At 36.7% G+C, this 23,049-nt stretch overlaps 5 protein-coding genes and 1 non-coding gene across 8 annotated transcripts; 5 read left to right on the plus strand and 1 right to left on the minus strand.

The window, feature by feature from the left end:
* The first annotated feature begins 1,057 nt into the window (after nucleotides 1-1,057).
* LOC106445005 (heterogeneous nuclear ribonucleoprotein 1-like) lies at nucleotides 1,058-3,782 on the plus strand. Of its 2 annotated transcripts, none has more exons than XM_013886485.3 (4): nucleotides 1,058-1,417; nucleotides 1,854-2,090; nucleotides 2,175-3,216; nucleotides 3,304-3,782. In XM_013886485.3, the coding sequence occupies exons 1-4, from the start codon at nucleotides 1,415-1,417 to the stop codon at nucleotides 3,315-3,317; spliced, it is 1,296 nt and encodes a 431-aa protein (XP_013741939.2). In that variant the 5' UTR covers nucleotides 1,058-1,414; the 3' UTR covers nucleotides 3,318-3,782. The 2 variants fall into 2 exon arrangements, with proteins under 2 accessions (XP_013741939.2, XP_013741946.2); XM_013886492.3 differs by lacking the exon at nucleotides 1,058-1,417 and adding an exon at nucleotides 1,503-1,669.
* A 6,043-nt stretch (nucleotides 3,783-9,825) lies between these two features.
* On the plus strand, nucleotides 9,826-11,223 carry LOC106445098 (chloroplastic import inner membrane translocase subunit TIM22-2-like). Its single transcript, XM_013886599.3, has 5 exons — nucleotides 9,826-10,109; nucleotides 10,368-10,432; nucleotides 10,519-10,591; nucleotides 10,673-10,726; nucleotides 10,827-11,223. Exons 1-5 carry the CDS (start codon nucleotides 9,911-9,913, stop codon nucleotides 11,063-11,065), a joined length of 630 nt encoding a protein of 209 aa, XP_013742053.1. The 5' UTR covers nucleotides 9,826-9,910; the 3' UTR covers nucleotides 11,066-11,223.
* Nucleotides 11,224-11,959: 736 nt separating this feature from the next.
* TRNAA-AGC lies at nucleotides 11,960-12,032 on the plus strand. The gene has a single exon. It is a non-coding gene; the product is annotated as a tRNA-Ala (tRNA).
* LOC106444953 (pentatricopeptide repeat-containing protein At4g26680, mitochondrial-like) lies at nucleotides 12,016-14,334 on the plus strand. Of its 2 annotated transcripts, XM_048742532.1 has the most exons (2): nucleotides 12,016-13,820; nucleotides 14,095-14,334. In XM_048742532.1, coding segments are annotated over exons 1-2 (1,584 nt in total). In that variant the 5' UTR covers nucleotides 12,016-12,238; the 3' UTR covers nucleotides 14,097-14,334. The 2 variants fall into 2 exon arrangements, with proteins under 2 accessions (XP_048598489.1, XP_022573134.2); XM_022717413.2 differs by lacking the exon at nucleotides 14,095-14,334 and having other exon boundaries at nucleotides 12,017-13,905.
* A 79-nt stretch (nucleotides 14,335-14,413) lies between these two features.
* LOC106444913 (glutamate--tRNA ligase, cytoplasmic) lies at nucleotides 14,414-18,904 on the plus strand. Its single transcript, XM_013886360.3, has 8 exons — nucleotides 14,414-14,612; nucleotides 14,961-15,116; nucleotides 15,191-15,290; nucleotides 15,547-15,703; nucleotides 15,800-16,875; nucleotides 17,255-17,722; nucleotides 17,794-17,886; nucleotides 17,957-18,904. The coding sequence occupies exons 2-8, from the start codon at nucleotides 14,974-14,976 to the stop codon at nucleotides 18,170-18,172; spliced, it is 2,253 nt and encodes a 750-aa protein (XP_013741814.2). The 5' UTR covers nucleotides 14,414-14,612; nucleotides 14,961-14,973; the 3' UTR covers nucleotides 18,173-18,904.
* LOC106444899 (glycerophosphodiester phosphodiesterase GDPDL3) lies at nucleotides 18,616-21,987 on the minus strand. Its single transcript, XM_013886328.3, has 8 exons — nucleotides 21,678-21,987; nucleotides 21,288-21,581; nucleotides 20,596-21,213; nucleotides 20,460-20,498; nucleotides 20,102-20,386; nucleotides 19,806-19,951; nucleotides 19,228-19,711; nucleotides 18,616-19,150 (listed from the first exon to the last, which is right to left on the minus strand). Exons 1-8 carry the CDS (start codon nucleotides 21,787-21,789, stop codon nucleotides 18,855-18,857), a joined length of 2,274 nt encoding a protein of 757 aa, XP_013741782.2. The 5' UTR covers nucleotides 21,790-21,987; the 3' UTR covers nucleotides 18,616-18,854.
* Between the last annotated feature and the right edge of the window lie 1,062 nt (nucleotides 21,988-23,049).

The following is a 23,049-nucleotide window of genomic DNA, read 5'->3' on the forward strand; positions in this document are numbered from 1 at the left end:
TTTATTTAAATTGTTATATTTCTTAATTTGTCACATTTTAATCTAAATTTTATAATTATTTTGTAATTTTATGAAATTATGACGTTTCTACAAAATTTTGATACAGAAAATGATAGATATAAAATAATTAAGAACTATAAATATTTCTTGGTCATATTACTCATTTTATATAGCTTAATTAATTTTATTATAATTGTTTTGTGTAATTTATTTTGTTAATAATTTGGTTTATATTATAATCAGTTTAAATTTGTTGTTAAAAATTATTTTTAGGCATTTTTCAGATAGCATATATTTTGGAATTTTTTATAATTATTTTTGTTATTATATTTATTGTACAATGTATAACATATATATATATATATATATTTATGTAATGGCTATTTTTGAATTATTGTGTTACTTAAATAAATTATATAAACATTATTTAAGAAATATAAATAAAATAATTCATTAATTTAATTGATTTATTATTAATTGAAATGTTTTTCTAGTATTTAAACGTGTAAAAAAATAAGTGCTTTTTTATTTTTTTCTTGTCTTATAAATTATTTAAATTTTCAATTATTTAATTTATCTATTTTTTTAAAAGAAAATTGTTAGAGATTACTAAAAAATGAGATCTATATTTTATATCGCTTGGACACAAAATTAATTATAATGTTGTTTGAAAACATGGATAATAATATAATGAAATGAGTACGTAGTTTCGAAACATGGATAATAATATAATAAAATGAGTATATAGTTTGAAAATATGAATAATAGTATAAAGAAATTAATATTGGTAATTTAATGTAGATTTAACTATAAAGTAAAAATGTGTATTTAATTTAAAACCTTACAAAATAAATGCTAGGTCTAACATAATATTTTTATTTTAATAAGATAGATGAGATTACGGTATATTAGCAAATCAACAAAAACCAAATGCAACTACAACATGGTTGTTTCTTACAACTGACATGTGTATTATTAGTGGGAAAATAAATTAATGAGATCAATATCTGTGTGGGAAAAAACAAATTTAAAAACGAAAGGATATCATCTGCCTTCTCTAAAAGATGATTCTTACATTTACATACCAAAAGAGAGATGCAAATCTTAAATCTTCCCCGCTATTATAATATGTGACTGTTGTTTCCTCTATCTTTTACCATCTTTGGCCTGAAGAATTCGAAGTAAATAAAATTAAGAAAGCATTACAGAAAATTAAAGAAATCTTTTTTAATAAAATAAACTTGAGAGAGAGAGAGGGAGGCCATCTTGATAAGAGAAGGAAGCCATTAGACAGAAAGAGTGGGATGTCTTGTAGAATGAACAAAACATCCTCTGTTTCTCTTGTCCTTGTCCCCTTTTCCAGATCTTAAGGTTTTCCACATTTTTTGCTATCATCATCTGGGTCCTCTCCAAAATGGTGAATTTCAACACCCACAAGTTTGATTTTGAATATTTCTTTTCTTATCTGTCATTGTCCATTTGCCGTTTTTTTTCATCCTATTGAATGTCTGTTTCATTCCTTTGTAGTTATTTATTTTTTCTTTTGTCTCAAGATTATATAATCTTTGTTTTCATTGGATGCGTTGTTGATCCATTTGTCAGATTTGAAAAATACTCAATTCCGATTTGATCGGGGACTTGGATTCTGTTTTCAGATCAAAAAAAAGAAGTAGATTTTCATGTTTCTCTTACCGTTTGTATTTCAGTTTTCCATATGTCTCAATCTCTGTAGATGATTATCTTACGATTAAATGAAATGAAACTCATCATAAATCTTGAGCTCTTTAAAAAATAAAAAAACGTCATTAAGATTTGCACAACATCTTCTACTGATCCCTGTTTTTATATTGCAGGAGCAAAAGATGGAATCTGTATCGGATCTGGGGAAGCTCTTCATTGGCGGCATCTCATGGGACACAGACGAAGAACGGCTCCGAGAGTATTTTAGCAAGTATGGAGATTTAGTCGAATCCGTGATCATGAGAGACCGTACGACAGGACGTGCACGTGGGTTTGGTTTCATCGTATTCGCAGATCCTTCTGTCGCAGAGAGAGTCATCATGGAGAAACACATCATCGATGGCCGTACGGTTAGTCATCTCAAAAGATCCTTCATTGATGTGCCTTGACCAATGGCCCAATGGGCTTGCTCTAATATTTCTATGTTGATGCAGGTCGAGGCGAAGAAAGCTGTACCACGGGATGATCATCAGCAAGTGCTGAAACGGCACGCTAGTCCAATGCACCTTATCTCATCACCTAACCATGGTGGTAATGGTGGGAGAACAAAGAAGATCTTTGTAGGTGGTTTACCATCGAGTATCACCGAGGCCGAGTTCAAAAACTACTTTGATCAGTTTGGTAAAGTTTCTGACGTTGTGGTGATGTATGATCACAACACACAGAGGCGACGTGGATTTGGCTTCATCACTTTTGATTCAGAAGAGTCTGTGGATATAGTTCTTCACAAGACCTTCCACGAGCTTAACGGCAAAATGGTTGAGGTTAAAAGAGCAGTGCCAAAGGAGCCTTCCCAAGCGTCTATTAACCGAAGCAGCCCGGTTCTTGGGTTCGGTAATAACTATGGAGTAGTCTCTAATAATAGCTACTTCAATAGTTTTGCTCCTGGTTATATTAGTAACAACCCTGGTGGACGGTTTAGTCCCATTGGTAGCGGTAGAAATGCTTTCTCTAACTTTGGTCTTGGCTTGAATCAAGAACTGAGTTTGAATGGAAACACACTTGGCTTTAACCGGGTCCCTGGGGACCAATACTTCAACAATGCTTCACCAAACCGGTTCAACAGAGGCGACTCTGCTTACAATCCCAGCAATAGAGATTTGTGGGGAAACAGTCCAGGCTTGAACTTGGGTGTCTCTGTTGGTAACAACAGAGGAAACTGGGGCCTTTCTGATACTAATGGCTATGGGAGAAGCGTTGGGACAGGTTCTGGACTTTCTGCGTTATCATTCTCTGGTAACAACAACAACACAAACGGTTTTGATGGCTCTATAGGGGAGTTGTACAGAGGGAGCTCGGTTTATAGCGACTCAACGTGGCAGCAGATGTTGCCTCATCAGTCTTCTAATGAGTTAGAGGGTTTGTCTCGCTCTTATGGGTTTGGTATTGGCAATGTAGGCTCAGACCCATCTGCTAATGCCTCTGAAGGTTACCCTCGAAGCTACAGTGTTGGAGGATATAGACAAACAAATAGAGGTACGTATCTTAAAGGCTTTACCGTTGTTTATCTCTTATGATATTTTTGGTTCTCTAATTGAGTATAATTGAGTTTAACGTTTTTAGGTATTGAAGCATAGAGAAAAAGACAGATGAAGAAAGTGATACTTGTAGATCAAGAAAGAACAATGTCCCTTGCAGAGTTGTAATTTAATATCGTGAAAAGTAGAGAAAGAGATACCTTCTTCACAGTGAGTTTATGTGTTTTTTTTTTTTTGCTTCTGTATCTAATTCTTACATAAAGATAAGATCAGATGAGTAGCTGCAAAGATGCAAGTTTGGGATGATCAAAGATTTGGTTTCTGCGTTTGTCTCCATATCAATAACTAGAGATCGTTGATTCTCGATCACTATTCTTTAGGTTTTCACTTCTTCCTTCAAGATTCTTCATGTTGTGTGCTGTGTTTGTAACTCTAATTGTTAACTTATGTTTCTTACATATTTTTTATTTGGTTTAAACATTCGATTTGAATTGTTAGTTTGAGAGAAAACATTGGTCCAAAATCATTATATTTGTTGCATTTGATATTATCTTTTTTATTTTATTTTTGTTGATTGAATTTGTTATTTCCAGGTACCACGCATATCAATACTATTAAATGGGAAGGAGTCCCACAAAAATCTACCTATAAAAATTATTTGGACTTTTTTTATTTATTATATTTGGGTCTTCCCCTATATATTATAATAACACTAGGGGAGGTCCGCGCTACGCGCGGAATTGGATCGATTTTTTATAAGAGATATAATTTTGTGAAAATTTTCTTTTATGTTAAGTTGAGTGTGAAGATGATTATGTTGTCTACACTATATTTCAATTATATAACTAAAAATGATCAGATTCTTAGTATTTTTGTGTTTTAATCATGAATTGTAATTTTTTAGTGTTTTAAGTTTTATAACACTATAAAATACATAAATCAATCGAATTCAATCTCTACATAAATCAATCGGATTCAATCAAAAGAGAGTTATTTGGTTGATTATGTTAAGTTGGGTGTGAGTGATTGTTGATTAAGTTTCGTGTTTTAATTCAATATTTGTTCTTTGGTTCTCATCTCATATATTTTTAAATTATATTTTTGCATTTGTTTGTTTCAAGATTATTATTTTTTACATTTTATGTAATTTTATGCAAGTTATTTTAAAATTCAAGAGGTATTTTAAATACCAAAATATCTCAATGCATATTTTTTTTCCTTTTAACATGTTCTTTTTATTACTACATAATATAATTTCATAATCTATAACCACTTTAAGATTTTTTAAAATGTTAAGATATGAATTTTATCCCTTTTTTCTCTCTTAAAAAATCATCTTTGTTTTGGAATATGAAAAAATTCTATAAATATTAAATTAATTATTATATTTATATGCAATAAATCTAAACAGCCTAATTTTATTTGTTTTCAGCAAAACTTGTCCAATTTGCTTTTGAAAATATATATTTTTTGTTTCCACATTTTTATTCAGTTTTCTGATTTTTTGTAGTTTATTTATTAATTAAGTTGTATATTCAACATCTAGTCTTTCACCATTATGTTTGTGTCTAGTCGCTATTTTCTAATCATAATCAACAAACTATACCATGTGTTCATCTTCCGAGATCCACAATCTATCCTATATATCATTTAATCACAATTGGCCTTTGTATACACCAAACTGTATGTGCAACTATCTAGCCATTTATCTCTTTAACAACACAATTGTTTATCTGACTTCAATTTTATCTCGTTCCATTCGTTGCTCACTCAAATCCAAACAACTTAGACCTACTCGATCCTTTATATGTTATATTAGTCTGTGGAATACATTACAAACTATGTAGACATTAACCATCCACTCGTGTCTTTCATGTTTTCTCTTCCAAACATTTGCTTAATGTTTGGTTCTTTTTTTTGTTCCGTTTAAAAATAAGTAATTTAAACTTTAAATTTGAGATATTTCATATGACAAAACTGTTTTATTAGAATAATGGTTAGTTCTATCGACAGGAAAATATTATCAAGTTTTCTATTTTCTTTTCTTCTTGATTAAATTAATTTGGAAAATAATCAAGCTTTCCTACATCAATTTTATATTTTAAACTTATTTTATTTAAGATATTTATTTATAAGTCAAAGATGACGATAACTGACATATCATCAGTTTAGTGTCCCTTGTTTTGTGTTTGGTCTAAGCATGATTTTTTTCAAACAAATCCCCTTCATTTTGTTAAATTCTAAATGGTTTTCTTATTAATTTGTCAGAGAACAAACTACTAAACTTACAAAAACATAATCACTGATCTGATATGTACGATTAGTTTTCGTCACTATGGCCAGTGATTAATCCAAAAACTTTGTAAGATCCTACTGATCGAATTCTTCAAAAAAAAAAAGTATATGATTTCTAGTAATGTAAAAGCTTATGTAGGCTACATGTTTTTCATATACTGGAAAGTTGGAACTTGTCGAAGCTTTATTCTTCTAGTAAAGTAAACCATGGATCACCTCAAACCTAATAATAATTGTGTCTCCCGTGAACAGATTCTTTTTGTTGGTTGAGTGATATAGAAAATTTATACATGAGCAAAATTTGCAGCTGCTCATTCACATTTTACACCGTTGAACAAAATGATCCAAAATCATTGATTCTACACTTTGGTCCTCCGTGTATTGTCAAAAGCTTCTTTCATCAACTCTCCAATACCACATAAATTTGGTGACCAGAACAATTATTTGCAATGGTGTACATAGAATTGGAAAACCATAACTTCCAACCAAATCAACCACTTCCCATTATTCCTCTTCCACCTTATTCTAGTCGCCACACAATTCCACTGATGGTGTTCTTCTGTTATCTTTCACATATTATATCCTCACTGATACTCTCACTGTAATATGCAACTGGAATTATCATGATGAAACACCATGTTTGTGGACATGTGTCACGTGTATAGAGTTTGGGAAGCCCAACAGCCCCATACATGATCAGAGTCAGAAGATTGGTACTTCGCAACAAACATCTTGGTTATGTTACTTCGGACTTGTTCTTGAGTCCACATCTAAGGATTTTGGATTTGTCAAGTAAATTCTTCAACGGGGTACTCCCGCACTCTGTTTTCAACGCCACTGAGCTTCAGACAATCTCGTTTGGAATCAAGAATCTCTCTGGTCAATTGCCTCAGATTATCAACATTTTCATTAGTCCAGGTTCTGAATCTGCTAACGCTTTTACAGGAGAATCATCCATTCTCAACGGAGCCAGCTTACACAAATCATTTATTCTTGTCATTCTTTCTCTGCAGAGACTGCTAGAAAATTAGCAACCAAAAGACCATTGCTTATCAGAAAGATAATATTTGTATTATGAGCTGCCATGATGACGCTTTGTTAAAAAAGAAACGAATCAAAGATATCACCAGAACAAATAACTGCCAGAAACATTGATCTTCTTCGTAAATAATCTAAGGGTAAACACAATTGTATATCTTGAGTTGCCAGTTACAACACAAAACATAAAATATAAAATTTATATAAACAGAATCCCGCAGGCTGATCATAGGGAAGCTAACGCAAGTATGGAAAGATCATATACAGATTTTCATTCTTCACAAATAGTTACGTTCCGTATATATGCTAACATTCTAACGCAGCGAAGGTCACATTAATAAAGAAAAAGAACACATAAGAGAGACTCTTGCAGCGGTTGAAGTGAGAACATATCTGTAATTATAGCATCATTAACAGGTTGTATTTTGAAATCATGGACACCAATAGGCTTGCATATTCCAAACTTTAATGAGTTTGAATCCCTTTGATATCTGGTACGGACGACAATTTCCGGATTAGAAACTATCTCCAAAAGAGGTTAAATAAGATATTGAAACTAAAGATTGATAAATCTGAGTTTATAGGCCGTCATATGTTACAAAACTACAATGATCATGAGTTTAAAGAACAGAATAAACCCAGTGTCGAGGAGAAGCACGTCTACACACATCAACTTGCCACCGCGTAAGCTTCTTGCTTCCCAGAACCTGAGAAGACACACCTCCAGCCTTCAAATCAGAGAGCAAGACAGATGAGGCAGCCATTATACTCATAAAATAATTTTCTTTCAATATTAGGAACTGTTAAGAGGATGATCATAGGGATGAATACTAACCTTTTTATAGGTGAGAATCACCGCCTGATAGATGGGTAAGATTCATTGAATTTGAAATGGTAGTGGCCTAGTGGGCAGGGGAGTTAGGTTCTAGTTAATGCTCAATGAATGCGGCTTGTAACGTTTCAGAAGGTGACTAATCGAATCTGAAACGACTTGAACAGACTATGACGGGGAGATTACTGACGAAACGTCGAGTCACATGCCATCTCAGATCCACCATTTTTGGTATACAGAATCAGAACTTTGAAGACCCGATGAACCCTAAAAATGTTAATTAGGAAGAAGACTAAGGCGAGACAGGCTTGCTTCTTGTCGGGATTTCGGTCCAAAAATCAGTATCTATATAATAAGATTCGCCAAGCCCATTAACGATACGTAAAGCAATTAGTTTTTAAATGACCATGCCACGTGTCACCTCCATATTTCTCTATTTGATGACGTGTTTCTCTGAGAAGAGAGTCACCCTCTTCTTTATAGTATTAGATGTGACCAGCATTAAAATTTTAAAATAAAAAATAAACACATGTCCATAGAAAATATACGGAGAATATGCTAATGACTTATCTTACCAAATAAAGGAGAATTTAGATGTTTAAAATTTTAATGGTCTTTAGCATATAACCAAAGGGAATAAAAGTCCATTAAAGTTTATTTATCCATTAACTGTATTTGTAGCTCTCAAACCAATTTAACCAATAAAACACGTTTCATCTTTCGGCAACATTACCAATCTCTGCATAATTTGGTCTATATAAAAATGTCAACCAAGAGTGTAAAATCAAGTGCCAAAATTTCCACTATCTATTTTACAATTATTAACATTAGAAATTCACTGCCAAATAACTGTAATAGTGTAATCGAGAAGAACACCACTAAACCGGATTATATGTGTAATGTGACACATACAATTTTGAAATTTTAACCGGTTTAGTTGTATATGATTTTGAAATTTATTATTATAAAAATAGAAAAACCATTTGTAATACAAAATAAGAATTTCAGATTTACTTAAATCATTTTGAAGCTGTTAATAGATCCATTAAATATTCCAAAAAACTTTGAATAACTAGCCCCTAAATTAAAGCTATCACATTAATAACAAAAATATCTACTTGCAAATCACGAATTGACAAGTCTAATAGGTTATTTAATTTTATTTATTGTTATAAAATACAGGAGAAGTTTATCAATTTTATAAAAAGTGTTATCAGAGTTTTCTGGATTTTACCGAGACAAATTAAATAGTTTATTTAGTTTTTTGTATTATTATAAAATACATGAAAACTCTAAACAATTTTTTTTTAAGTGTTATCATGTTTTACTGGGTTTTTACTGGGGTAACCAGTACCAATTCAAATGTTAATGGTGGATTTGTGGATTTTATCCAGGTCCAATTATGTTTCAGTTCAATTCTGGGGTTTTCGGTTAATTTCATAATGATAGATAAAACATATTGGATAATTTTGGGTTTTCAATTTAAATATCAAAAAATTAAATTTGTTCGAATAAAAATATTAAATTATTTGGATAATTTAAAATAAAAAATATCTGATATTTTGGGTATTTCAATGGTGGGTAATATCGAATAAAAATATCTGATATTTTGAATAAAAATATTAGGGTAACTCAATTTTGGGTAATTTGGTTTATAAACAGTAGTTTTTAGATATTTGGTTATTTAGAAATCAAATATAATTATTATTTATTGGTATATAATTTGTATTTTAAAACTCAGGTACCCATTTGGTTCTACGTTCGGTTTCAATTTTCGGCTTCAGAGATATCATATCTGATGGGTTATTTATGAAATTAATTTCAATTTTGGTTTTGTGTTTTTTCTGTTTGATATGGTTCGGTTCACGGTTCCATGTAAATGTACGTAGACCTATACACTATTTTATATTGAAATTCATTAAAAAAATTATTTAACTTCAAAAACAAATCCGCGCTTTCTAAGCGCGGGTCAAAATCTAGTAAATCATATTATATGTGAAAAATGTAAAGCTGGTCAGTGTAAGAAAACGCATTTTTTCACATCTGGTATTATATGAATGAAATACTATAGTTTGCCGGCCAAACTTGTCAAACACGTAAGGTCTAAGAAAGGTTCATTCCCATATGTTTAGTAGTGATATCTTTTACCTTGTGCCATGTTTCTATCATGTTGTAAAGGTTGGAAACATTCTTTTCATGTATTGATTGATTACTTTGTTTTGTGCCTTAAAATGCGGATTAACGACCAGCATAGAACAATTTGGACTAAGTTACCAACAGAAAATAGTTTAGGGTCACATTTAGAAATTCAGAAAAATATAGTTCTTTTTTGTCACTTAATTAGTGGGCTTTACTTGACCTTTAAACATGACAGCCCAAGCCCAATTCTCAGTTCTCAGTCACTGAGAAACAAAACGCAGTCGTTTACTGTGCAAGCAAAGCAGTTGTCGTCTTCTGTGTAAGAAATATCTTATCTTAGGTGTGCAGACCGAAGTCTAGAGTATCTTCAAGCTTCAACTTCTTAGCTATGTCGGCCGATGATTCTTCAAATGCTACAGATATCGACGCGAAGCTCGGCTCCGATTCAAACCTTAAATCTGACGGCGACGATGCGGCGGATAATGATTCATCAAAGGCATTGACTATTCCTGCTCCCGCCGTTTGTCTTGTCCGGTTCGCCGGAGATGCAGCTGGTGGTGCCGTCATGGGCTCTATCTTTGGATATGGTGATGTTCTTCTTTACTCTTCGTGTCTTGTATGACTGGTTTTATCTGCTGTTGCTTTACTCAGTGTGGCAATCTCTCGTTTTCTCTGATAGGGAACTGAGATTTTACTCTGCTCTTCGTAAGTTTTATTCAAAACATGACTCTTGTAGAGCAGAGTTAGTTTGGTTTTAGTTTTAAGAGTGTGTTAATGTATTAAGATTGGCTGTTGAGATTATTGAACTATCAATCATTTGTCTCAATATAGAAGTTTTGGTTCAGGTTCAGGATTGTTCAAGAAGAAAGGCTTTAAAGGATCATTTGCAGACGCAGGGCAGTCTGCAAAGGTAGTACCTTATCTTATAAATGAATGTTGCATATATGCTTTATTGTTGCAGTGAAACTGAGTCATTTGCAACTTTCTTGTTTCAAGACTTTTGCTGTTTTATCCGGAGTACACAGTTTGGTTGTTTGCCTTCTGAAACAACTCAGAGGGAAAGATGATGGTGCGACTCATTCAAATCTCTTCCTCCTTTATAAGCATGCCTAGTTTTACATCAACTTGTAATGTCTCTCTTACTTTTCAGCCATTAATGTTGGAGTTGCTGGATGCTGCACCGGTCTTGCTCTTAGTTTCCCTGGTAATTCGAACCCATTATCGTGTTTCTCCTTTGGTTAGCATTATAAAGACAGATTAGTCAAATATAAGAGCTAGCTAACCAGATATCCTTATATGGTCAGGTGCTCCACAGGCTCTTCTACAGAGTTGCCTCACTTTTGGGGCTTTCTCTTTTATCCTTGAGGGACTAAACAAAAGACAAACAGCCTTGGCTCACTCTGTCTCCTTAAGACACCAAACCGGAAACTTTGGAGATCATCACCGTCCTTTACAACTCTCCCTGGCTCTCCCAATCCATGAAGAAATCAAAGGAGCCTTCTCTTCTTTCTGCAAGTCCTTAACTAAACCCAAGAAGATCTAAATTGCCCATGATTCTACTTTTCTCGTTCCTTAGGTTCTCTCTGTAGATTCTTAATGATTCCCTGCTTTTGCTGTACTTTGTGAGAGAATATTTTATGAAAGATCTTTTGATATACTTTTTGTACCGTTTGCTCTAATAATACGATCTTTTGTTCTAAAGTTGGAGATGGTGAAAGTAAGAAGACAACAAAAGCTACTCAAAAAGAAATGGCTCTGTTGTTATGCTGACATAATCTGAATCTTGAAAGTCACTTGCCTTGTTTCTGCCTGAGGCGTTCTTTGACGAAATCATTACGGGCTTTAGTACGAGCTTGCTGAGGAGCAACGTTGAGATACGAAAGATGGATGCCAACGGCGAAAGAGCTGCCCCTGAGGCAAAAAACGCCACCGTCATAGCCAGTTTTCTTGGTGATGATGGATAGCAAAACGACATTCTCAAATGCAGCTAATCCAGATTAGATGGAGTAATCAACTCTTCGTTTTTTTTTACTACAAATGGGTCAAAGTTTATGCGTTAAGAGTCAAGGAATATATAATATGAATTGAGATGGAAAATGATCGTGAAGGGAACATTCAAAACAATTGAGAAACTTTCTAAGAGACATTTGATCGAGCAGTTTGTGTGCAATGTCTATGTTTCGCTAAAGCACAAATAATGAAACATGATAGGTATTGGTGTATTACTGACCGAACTAATATCACAGATATAACTTAAACTGGTGGTACCTGTTTCTGATTTTTACCATATGGAAGTGGGTACACCTTGAGCTTCTGCAATACAAAGATCGGAAAATCTTCAGAGAGAGCGATGGTCATATTTGACCATATCACGATTAATTCTGGGAAAAATACATTACGATATACATAAAGATAAATTTTAATAATAATCAATAAAGGGGATGTAGCTCAGATGGTAGAGCGCTCGCTTAGCATGCGAGAGGCACGGGGATCGATACCCCGCATCTCCAACTTTTTTTATTTTTTCTCTCGCTCATGGGCTACATGAAAAGGCTTCCTCTAAATTTTTGTCAGGGTCCAATGGGCTTTAATAGAAAGGCACCTTCAGTTTTACTAAGTTTAGACTTCCTTCGTCACCTCCTTCTCCGGCGCCGTCTCCGATCAAAAGTGAAACCTGCTTTTCCTGCTACTTAATTCTCCAGAAGCTTACCGTGGGATGATGATCCGAATAAGCACCGGTGTTCATCGCCGTCTGTGTTTTCGATTCTCAACTCTCGCTACCTACGTTGAGCTAGATCGAGCATCTGCAAACCCTACCGTCTCCAAACCTCTCGTCTCGAGAAACAGGAACACAATCCCGATCCCCCACAGGAGCAACCCCGAACCCAAGGGCCAAGATCTTGACTTCGTCAACGTAGCTCATAGCCACCTGATTCAATCCGACTGGGACAAGCTCGAGAAGCTATCGCACCACTTGGATTCATTCAGAGTCAAGAACGTACTACTCAAGATCCAGAAAGATTACGTTCTCTCTCTCGAGTTCTTCACCTGGGTGAAACACCAGAGCCCAGGCTCCCACTCTCTCGAGACCAACGCCATCGTCCTCCACACTCTCACCAAGAACCGCAAGTTCAAATCAGCAGAGTCCATCTTGAGAGAGATACTCTCAACCGGTGGAATAGATTTGCCTGCGAAGCTGTTCGATGCGTTGCTGTATTCGTACAGGGAGTGTGACTCCACGCCTCGAGTGTTTGATTCGCTCTTCAAAGCTTTCGCTCATTTGAATAAGTTCAGAAACGCTACGGATGCGTTTGTGAAGATGAAGGAGTACGGTTTCTTTCCGAATGTAGAGTCTTGCAATGCGTACATGAGCTCGCTGATTGGTCAAGGGAGGGTTGACATCGCTCTGAGGTTTTACCGAGAGATGAGGCGGTGTAAGATATCTCCCAACACCTACACTCTCAACATGGTTATCTCCTGTTACTGCAGGTCTGGGAAATTGGACAAGGGTGTTGAGTTGTTGCAAGACATGGAGAGGTTGGGTTTTAAGGCTAATAGCGTGTCGTATAATACGTTGATAGCTGGTCATTGTGAGAAGGGTCTTTTGAGTTCGGCTTGGAAGCTTAAGAACGCGATGGGGAAGAGCGGGTTGCAGCCTGATGTGGTTACTTTCAACACTCTTATTCACGGGTTTTGTAGAGATGTGAAGTTGAAAGAAGCTAGTAAGGTTTTCGGGGAGATGAAGGCGGTGAACGTGGCTCCAAACACTGTTACTTATAACACTTTGATTAATGGGTACGGTCAGCAGGGTGATCACGAGATGGCGTACCGGTTTTATGAAGATATGGTCTTCAAAGGGATTAAGCGTGATATTTTGACGTATAACGGGTTGATTTTGGGACTGTGCAAGCAAGCTAAGACGAAGAAAGCTGCACATTTTGTTAAGGAGTTGGATAAAGAGAGTTTGGTGCCAAACTCGTCGACCTTCTCTGCGTTGATAATGGGACAGTGCGTGAGGAGAAACGCAGACCGTGGTTTTGAACTGTACAGAAGCATGATTAGGAGCGGTTGCCATCCGAATGAACAAACATTTGATGTCTTGATGTCCGCCTTCTGTAAAAATGAGGATTATGATGGAGCAGCTCAGGTGTTGAGGGAAATGGTCAGAAGATCAGTTCCTCTTGATTCAAGGACTGTTCATCAGGTCTGCAATGGACTAGAGCATCAAGGGAAAGACCAACTTGCGCAAGAGTTGGTAAAGGAGCTGGAAGCCAAAAAGAGTCTTCAAGAACCTTTATGTAACTGAAAAGTAGAATGTATTTATTGTTAACCAAAAAAACTTTGTATGTTCAGTGGAATTAGAAGTTGATTACGTTTTTAGAATGGATACAATCTCATAAATATTACAAAACAGAATGCAAGAGTATATGTTATAACAACAAATGAATATCTCAAATGAATTTGAGGGAAAATTACACTCCAAGAATTTCCTGTTCTTTTTGACAGAACTAGAATATAAACAGGAAAAGAATTTACGGTTCCGGCAGTTAAGATTTGACTTGAGTAACGCAGGAAAGACACTATCAACAGCAAGGAGATGTGATCACATAAGTAGAAGAGAGGTGCACTGGTTGATGGGGTTCCAAGGGTTGAGGTTGGGGCTTTTTCTGTAACCGGAGGTAGTGGTGGCTCAGTGACATCATCAGCATCTGTGAATACCGGGTTTGGAGCAGGTGGATTGGGGTCTTAAGATTTGACTTGAGTCACGCAGGAAAGACATTATCAACAGCAAGAAGACAAGGAATGAACATCCAAAAAGAAGAAAGGAGGTGATCATGTAGAGGCTAATAGCTTGAATTGGGCGCAGAGGTTGAATATTGCGGTCGGTGCAGCTCAAGGACTTTGCTATATGCATCATGATTGTACTCCTGCGATCATACATAGAGATGTGAAATCAAGCAACATCTTGCTTGATTATGAATTCAACGCCAAGATTGCTGATTTCGGGTTGGCTAAATTGTTGGTTAAGCAAAATCAACAACCTCATACCATGTCAGCTGTTGCTGGATCCTTCGGTTACATTGCTCCAGGTAATTGGCTCTATCTGAAGTACGTTCAGGTGCTCAAGCCTTAGTCTATAGGTCTATGCTGATATTTTTTGAGAAACTATGAATAAAAATCGAGAAGCTTAACATTTGTCAAAAAAAACTTTTTTAAAAAATTTAACTATATGTCAGTTACTTTTAAATATTAATCACAAAAACATATTTTGGAAAACTTATGGTTGGTGTTTCAAAAAAAAAAAAGGAAAACTTATGGTTGATGATGCTCTAAGAGTAACTTGATTGGCAAGTTTCTCAAATATATGTTTTTCCTTGCTTTTTTTTTTGTAAAAATTACGTATAAAAACCCTAAGAGCAGGTCTTTGGGTTAATAAGCTTTGCTAAGAAGATGGAAGAGATCAAACTCACTTTCCCAGCCGACTCTCCACCGCTTTCGGTCATCGTTGCTCTCTCCCTCTCATCCTCTCCGGTAACCATCGACTCCTCCTCCTCCTCCTCCTCCGCCGTCCCTTCATTCGTCTTCTCCGACGGGTACTCTCTCACTTTTCTTCAGTCTGATTCCTTCCTCTCCCTCTGAAACTAAAACCCCTTTTGTCTGAATCTAGGCGAAAGCTGACTGGGACATCAGTTCTTCTCCGATACGTCGGTCGATCAGCTAAGTCTCTTCCTGGTTTCTACGGCCACGATGCTTTCGAATATTCCCAGGTCTCAAACAAGATTCTCCTCACTGTAGATTTTGTTAATAGTGGACAAAGTCTCAACCTTTACTCTGTTTCTTCTTCTTATTGTTTTTAAAGTCTCAACCTTTGACTTTGTTTCTTCTTGATTTTGTTTTTAAAGTCTCAACCTTTTTACTTTGGCTTCTTCTTGATTTTGTGTTTAAAGTCTTTAACCTTTTTACTTTGGTTTCTTCTTGATTTTGTGTTCAAAGTCTTAACCTTTGTTTTGTTTCTTCTTGCAGATTGATGAGTGGATAGACTACGCACCTGTCTTCTCCTCCTCTGGCTCAGAGTTTAAGAATGCTTGTACAAGTGTCGATAACTACCTTCAAAGTGGCACCTTCCTTGTTGGTCATTCTCTTTCCATCGCCGATGTTGCTGTTTGGTCAGCTCTTGCTGGTATGTATCCATCATCTTGCTGTTGCAATGTTGCGCCTGTCTAGCAAATTTGTATATCGGTTATAGTCTCTTACACACTGTTATCATCATCATCAGGATCCGGTCCGAGGTGGGAGAGTTTGAGGAAATCGAAAAAGTATCAGAACTTGGTTAGATGGTTCAACTCGATATTGCTTGAGTACGCCGAGCCACTCAACAAGGTGGCTGCGTATACTGCGGCGAAGAAGGGCTCAGGGAAGCCTGCATCTGTTGCACCAAGATCCAAAGACCAACAAGCATCAGACAAAGGGAAGCCTGAAGTGGACTTGCCCGGTGCTGAAGTTGGAAAAGTCAAGCTCCGGTTCGCTCCAGAGCCAAGCGGTTACCTCCACATCGGACACGCCAAAGCCGCCTTGCTGAACAAGTACTTCGCCGAGCGTTACCAAGGGGAAGTGATCATCCGTTTCGACGACACCAACCCCGCCAAAGAGAGCAACGAGTTTGTTGAGAATCTAGTCAAAGACATCGGTACCTTGGGTATCAAGTATGAGCGTGTGACCTACACTTCCGATTACTTCCCCGACCTGATGAGCATGGCGGAGAAGCTGATGCGCGAGGGAAAGGCTTACGTGGACGACACGCCGAGGGAGCAGATGCACAAGGAGAGGAAGGGTGGGATTGATTCGAAATGCAGGAACCATACCGTCGAGGAGAATCTGAATCTGTGGCGAGAGATGATCGCTGGAAGCAAGAGAGGGTTACAGTGCTGTGTCCGAGGGAAGCTAGACATGCAAGATCCTAACAAAGCTATGCGTGACCCGGTTTATTACCGTTGCAACCCTATGTCTCATCACCGTATAGGGGATAAGTACAAGATCTATCCAACGTATGACTTCGCTTGCCCGTTTGTGGACTCCATTCAAGGCATTACGCATGCTCTTCGGTCTAGTGAGTATCACGACAGGAATGCTCAGTACTACAAAGTTCTGGAGGACATGGGATTGCGGAGAGTTGAGATTTATGAGTTTAGTAGGTTGAATCTAGTGTACACTCTTCTCAGCAAGAGGAAGCTTCTCTGGTTTGTTCAGCAAGGGAAGGTTGGTGGGTGGGATGATCCACGCTTCCCTACGGTGCAAGGCATTGTCCGTAGAGGTTTGAAAATCGAGGCACTGATTCAGTTCATTCTTGAGCAAGTAAGCCTTTTTTTACTTACTTCTCGTTGTTGTTCTGTTATAACAATTATGTGTTGAATCAATGTTCAAAAAAATAGTTAGGCGGTGATTAGTAGAGGACTAGAAATCGGATTATTAGGAGATAGATGAGCTTACTGGTTAACAAATTATTGATTTATTTTTCATATATTTTACATTTATAGTTTTATAAAATTATTTTGATGAATTATAAAAATTAGATATACAAAAAAAGAAAGAATTGAACAAATTTGTGGATTTGAACTAACTGTATTGCTTGGTTTATGATACTTAGACCGATTTAGATTGTTTTAAACCAATTTAGAACGGTTTTAAAATCTGCCAATGCGTCTAGACCGATGGTTTTGATTAACATTTCCAGGGTGCTTCCAAGAATCTAAACTTGATGGAATGGGACAAGCTGTGGACTATCAACAAGAAGATAGTTGATCCTGTGTGTCCTAGACATACGGCTGTGGTTGAAGAGTGGCGTGTACTGTTGACATTAACCGATGGTCCTGACGAGCCGTTTGTCCGCTTGATACCAAAGCACAAGAAGTATGAAGGTGCTGGAGAGAAGGAGACCACTTTCACCAAGAGGATATGGATCGAGGGAGCTGATGCGAGTGCCATCTCTGTTAACGAGGAAGTGACTCTGATGGATTGGGGAAACGCCATTGTGAAGGAAGTTACAAAGGACGAGGAGGGTCGTGTCACTGCGTTATCAGGCCTTCTGAATCTCAAAGGGTCTGTGAAGACTACAAAGCTGAAGCTCACGTGGCTTCCGGAGACTAATGAGTTGGTTAAGCTCACGTTAACAGACTTTGGTTACTTAATCACCAAGAAGAAGGTAAGAATGCTTATTTCTACTTTGTTTCCTCTCTCAGAATCTTTGATTATCGTTTTTTTTCTTTTACACAGCTGGAGGAAAATGATGAGTTGGTTTTTGCTAAGTTTGTGAATATGGACACGAAGAAGGAAACATCAGCACTTGGTGATTCGAATATGAGGAAGGTAAGAATGCTTATTTCTACTTTGTTTCCTCTCTCAGAATCTTTGATTATCGTTTTTTTCTTTTACACAGCTGGAGGATTTTCCTGAGTTTGTGAATCCTGACACGAAGAAGGAAACATCAGCACTTGGTGATTCGAATATGAGGAACCTGCAGCGTGGTGATGTGATTCAGCTGGAGAGGAAAGGCTACTACAGATGTGATGTGCCTTTTGTCAAGTCTTCAAAACCCATTGTCTTGTTCTCAATCCCAGATGGAAGGCAACACCAGCCATTGTCTGCTAATTGAAGAGAGAACTCTTATTGTTCTTTTCTTCCTATTTTATGAAAGCTGTATTAATAAATTACTAAAAAGAATCTCTGTTAAGACAAGAATCTATTTTGCTTTTTTTGTTTAAAAGTTGCAAACTTAATCTTATCTTCTTTGATTAGTGTATTATAAGGGAACAACAAAACAAGAAGAAAAAGATTGTGTTGTTAGTTTGCTGTTCTTGTCTCATTTCTTGGGTTGGTATCTGGACTTGATATTCTTAACCTGTTTGGGTTTGAACTGGAAAGACTTAACAAGAATGTCTTCAGGAAGAGCACTAAAGAGGGAAGACTGTGTTCATCTGCTCCCTCGGCCACATTTGAGATTGTATCAGTCTTCAAGAACCTTTAGGTAACTGAAAAGTAGAATGTATGATTATTAACCAAAAAAACTTCTGTTTGTTCAATGGAATAAGAAGTTGATTACGTCTTTAAGAATGGATACAATCTCATAAATATTACAAGACACAGTGCAAGAGTATATGTTATAACAACAAATGAATATCTCAAATGAATTTGAGGGAAAATTACACTCCAAGAATAATTTCCTGATCTTTTTGACAGAACTAGAATATAAACAGGAAAAGAATTTACGGTTCCGGCTGTTAAGATTTGACTCGAGTCACGCAGGGAAAGACATTATCAACAGCAAGGAGATGTGATCACATAAGTAGAAGAGAGGCAAGAACCATTGCAAAAACAGAAAGGAGAAGAGATAGAGTGAGTTGGGTTTGTCCACTAGGTGCTGGTGCAGTGGTTGACGGGGTTCCAGGGGTTGGGGTTGGGGCTTTTGCTGTAACCGGAGGTAGTGGTGGCTCAGTGACATCAGCATCTGTGAAAACCGGGTTCGGAGCTTCAGCTGGAGGTAAGGACCCGGGACTCACAACTTCTAAGAGGCCACCGGGTTGCACAGGGGCCATGTAAGATAGAGTTTCTTTGCTGGCCAAACATCGATTTCCTGCAGAAGATTATAAACAAAGTTAGGCATTGATGTTAACAATTTTGTGTTGCGAAACCTTTGGTAGGGACACTTACTTCTGTATCTTGCAGCTGTGAATGGGAACTCGGTGATGGTTCCATTTATACCAGGTCCAGTAACATACGAGTTAATCTCAACAGTTGCGTCAGAGAAGAAGTCAAATGGTTGAGATACAAACTCGTTCTGAAACAGCTCCACGTATACTGGGAGCTGAGACTTCTGCAGCCTCTCCACAACATTGGTTTGCCCAGTGACGAACCCATCAACGACCGGAAAGACTGATGATTTGCCGATGACAACAGCGCTAGCGAACGTCTTTATGTCTTCGATAGCAGAGTCGAGAATATCACGGATGGTTTCTTCAACTTTGTACACAGTCTCGTACTGGCTCTGCTTCTTGAAGTCAACTAGAACTGAGCTGTTTGTTGACTGAATCATGACCTTTGTGGTTGTTCTATTGCTGTATCCAGTCTCTGTGAGTGCATCAAGAACCGCTTTGACCACGTCGAGCCCTTGCTTCTCTCTCAGGTATGCTGCATTCTGAGGGAGGCCAAAAAAGACATAGCCATGAGAAGATTGTCATGGTCCTATCGGTGAAATGTAAAGACATAAAGAGAAACACGAGAGAACTCACTTCAACACTGATCAAAACACCGGAGAGAGTGGTGGAGTTCTTTGCCAAGTTTAGGAACTCAGAGAGCGAAAGAAGCTTCCCAGAATTTCTCTCGTTTGGATTCCTAAACATATTGAATCGTCTGCTGTAGGGGTTTGAAATAGCAGCTGCACAAGACGTTTGGAGAATAGTTATTGTAACTTCTAGAGTAGCTAGGAGCAGAGAGAAAATATCCCAAACTAGTTACTATAAATAGTAAGAAGAAGAGTGTACAAAACAAGAACAGCATATAACTGAAAATTAGTAGAGAGACATACGAGTCAAGGTCTGGATCTCAGGCCATGTGAGAGTAAAGGTGTAGATTCCATTAACTGAGCTAATCTCAGGAACACTTGTTGAACGGTTTCTCAAAGGAGATTGGGCGACCATTGTGGTGTTCCCGAGATCGATCGAACTTGAGCAAAAAGGTTTACCGTCGCTGGACATTTGGACCGAGCAGTCGATAACATCAGCACCATCATTGATTGCCTTCTCATATGCCAAATTTGTGCATCCTGGATAGTCTCCACTCGCACCGTTTTTGGATATCACAAGAAAATCCACTGAAACATTGAACCATTTAGTCAACTACTGAAAGTCATAACAAGAAACAAAGACAAGTTGTTACTCTCATACCTTGTTTTGTTGCGTTTCTGGCCACGTGGGAGAAGCACTCTGAGGAAAAATATGAAAAAGAATGTTTTAATTTCGAGTATTTTCATCAACATATCAATGACAAAGTGCTTGTATGTCTTAAGAGTCTTTAGCTTACCAACGGATGCAGATGCAGTAATGGGAAAATCAGAGAGCACACCATCGACAGAGAAGTTGCCATTATCCATAAAAGACAGATACTCAGACACTGGATCGAAACTATAGTCATGTGCAATATCAACATCATTTGCAAACCCCGACACAAACACTTCCAACCCTGCCTTGTGAGCATCTTGAACCAAGGAAGTGGAGGGAAGCAAGTACTGCTTGTCATCGAGTGGCAACACGTAAGACTTGGGAACAAGAATCCCTGAAGCAAACGTCTTGACAAAAGTCAAGTTACTCAAGATAGAACCGTATGTTCTGTTCGTCGTCGGCTCGAACTGTTCTTTCTCGAGGAACCTGAACACAAAGCTCGGTCCTTCACGCCCGAAACGTCCAGCGATCTTCCTGAAGAAGTTGACTTCAGGGGAAGAGATGAAGTCAACGATAACAGTTTTCGTAACTGAGACCAGAAAGTTGCTCATGCTCAGATTATGCTGAGCGTAGAAGGCGTCGTGCTGAACGTTAAGCCAAAAGCCTTGAGGTTTCATCTCCTTGTTTACAGTTTGAACGGTTGAGATCGTGTATCCATTACCATCGAACTTGTCTGAACGAGATAATATACCTCTGATGACTGCAAAACAAAGACGAATGAGAAGTTGCACGAAGCAAGTCACTAGTTGGGTTGGGGCGATGAAGAAGACTTACGAGAAACATTAGTGAGAGCTCTCAAGGAGAGATCAATGGTGAACCAACCGGGAGTAGGGACACCATTAACCGGGTAAGTGGATTGACCCTTTGGGTAAACAGATTCAACGTTTGAAGCATTGCTCATGGTTAGATCAGGGAAGCAAATCCCAGCTCCGTCTTTGGTGAGCTGAAGATCACACCATAGAACAGCATCTAATACACTTGTCTGCATTGCGAAGTTGTAAGCATCGAGGCTCGAATCTGGGAACAGTCCAGAGAACCCTCCACGAGCAATCACGCGAGGTGAAAAGCCTACCAAAGCAAAAAAAGGTTTGATTTTTATGAAACATATGTCCTCAAATAGTGTTCTTGTGGAATCAAAGTAAACGAGAAAGTGAGGGGACTTACCAGAGAGCGTCTTCCATTGAGTTTTAGGTCTTTGAGCATCGATTTGAACAGCAAGAAGCTGAATCAGAACAACACCACAGAGTAACAGCGAAGAAGCTCGTAACCCTCGCATTGTCGGGATTATTCTCTTTACGCCGGCGACTTCACCGGCTTCTTTTTACAGAGAGGTTGAGGTGGAGAGAGAGGGAGAGAGAGAGTCTTGTTTAGTTTCTAGCTGTTTCGTTGTGTGGGATTCTTGTTTATATGAACGTTTTATTAAATTAAATCAACGAAAAAGTCTGATGATTTGATTTATTCTTACAAGTTCACCAAAGTGTATCCATCATTGAAATGATTTTTCTAATAAAATAGTTGTAGCCTACCACAATTACGCGTAATCACGTATTTGTTTTTGTTTTTTTTGGGACAGTCAAGGAGCCGAGATTTTGGTTGGTCGGCTTAAGCTGATGTTGCTGCGGTCTTTGTTTCTCGGACTCTTTCAAGTTTCGACAGACCTTTACCAATATCCACGAAGCCATCCACGCCACCAATTACAAGCCATCCACGCCACCAATTACGACATCCGAATTAAAAAGTCATATTTTTGTAAAAAGATTTGTTAGTATTTATAAACATGCAGATTTTTTTTAGATAAATAGTATTATTTATTGGGTAATAATAGTTAAAAAATGTTTATTGGACTTTTCCAATAATTTCTAAATTTATTAAAGTTAAATATATTATTAATAAATGAAGTCTCATATATATATATATATATATATATATATATATATATTAATATCGTTTAAATTAAATTATATACTACATAAAATATAAAAATATTTTAATTTCAAAATTTTCATTGAAAAATTATTGAGATTTTAATATTTTAATTTTAAAATTTGTATAGAAAAATCTCACACGATTTTTCCATAGAGCTTCTGGTCTTTATTTACAAGAAATTTTTTTTCTATCCATGAGGATCTCACCAAAGCGCATTGCACTTCTAATAGGCTATTCAATTGACGAGATAAAATATAACCAAAGTATATTTTTTTGATTAGAGGTTAATTCGATCATCATTAGAGGTTAATTTAACGGTTTAAATTTTTGTTACAATAAATATACAAATGTTAATAAAATCTTATGAGTAGAAAGTGTCAATAATAGTATGATTTATATTAAAATATATATATATATGTAAATATCACTAAATTTTAATTATATATCATATAAATTAAAAAAAAAAATTATTTTGATTTATGTACCAAAAATATAATTGTAAATAACAAAAAATATTGGTTTTGATTTATGTGTTTACTCTAATGTATACATATTATTTTTTAAATATGTGGTTTCTAATAAGTTATTTGATTTTGACAATCCCAGAAAT

The sequence above is a fragment of the Brassica napus genome, chromosome A1, assembly GCF_020379485.1.
Source record: "Brassica napus cultivar Da-Ae chromosome A1, Da-Ae, whole genome shotgun sequence".
Taxonomy (NCBI): domain Eukaryota; kingdom Viridiplantae; phylum Streptophyta; class Magnoliopsida; order Brassicales; family Brassicaceae; genus Brassica; species Brassica napus.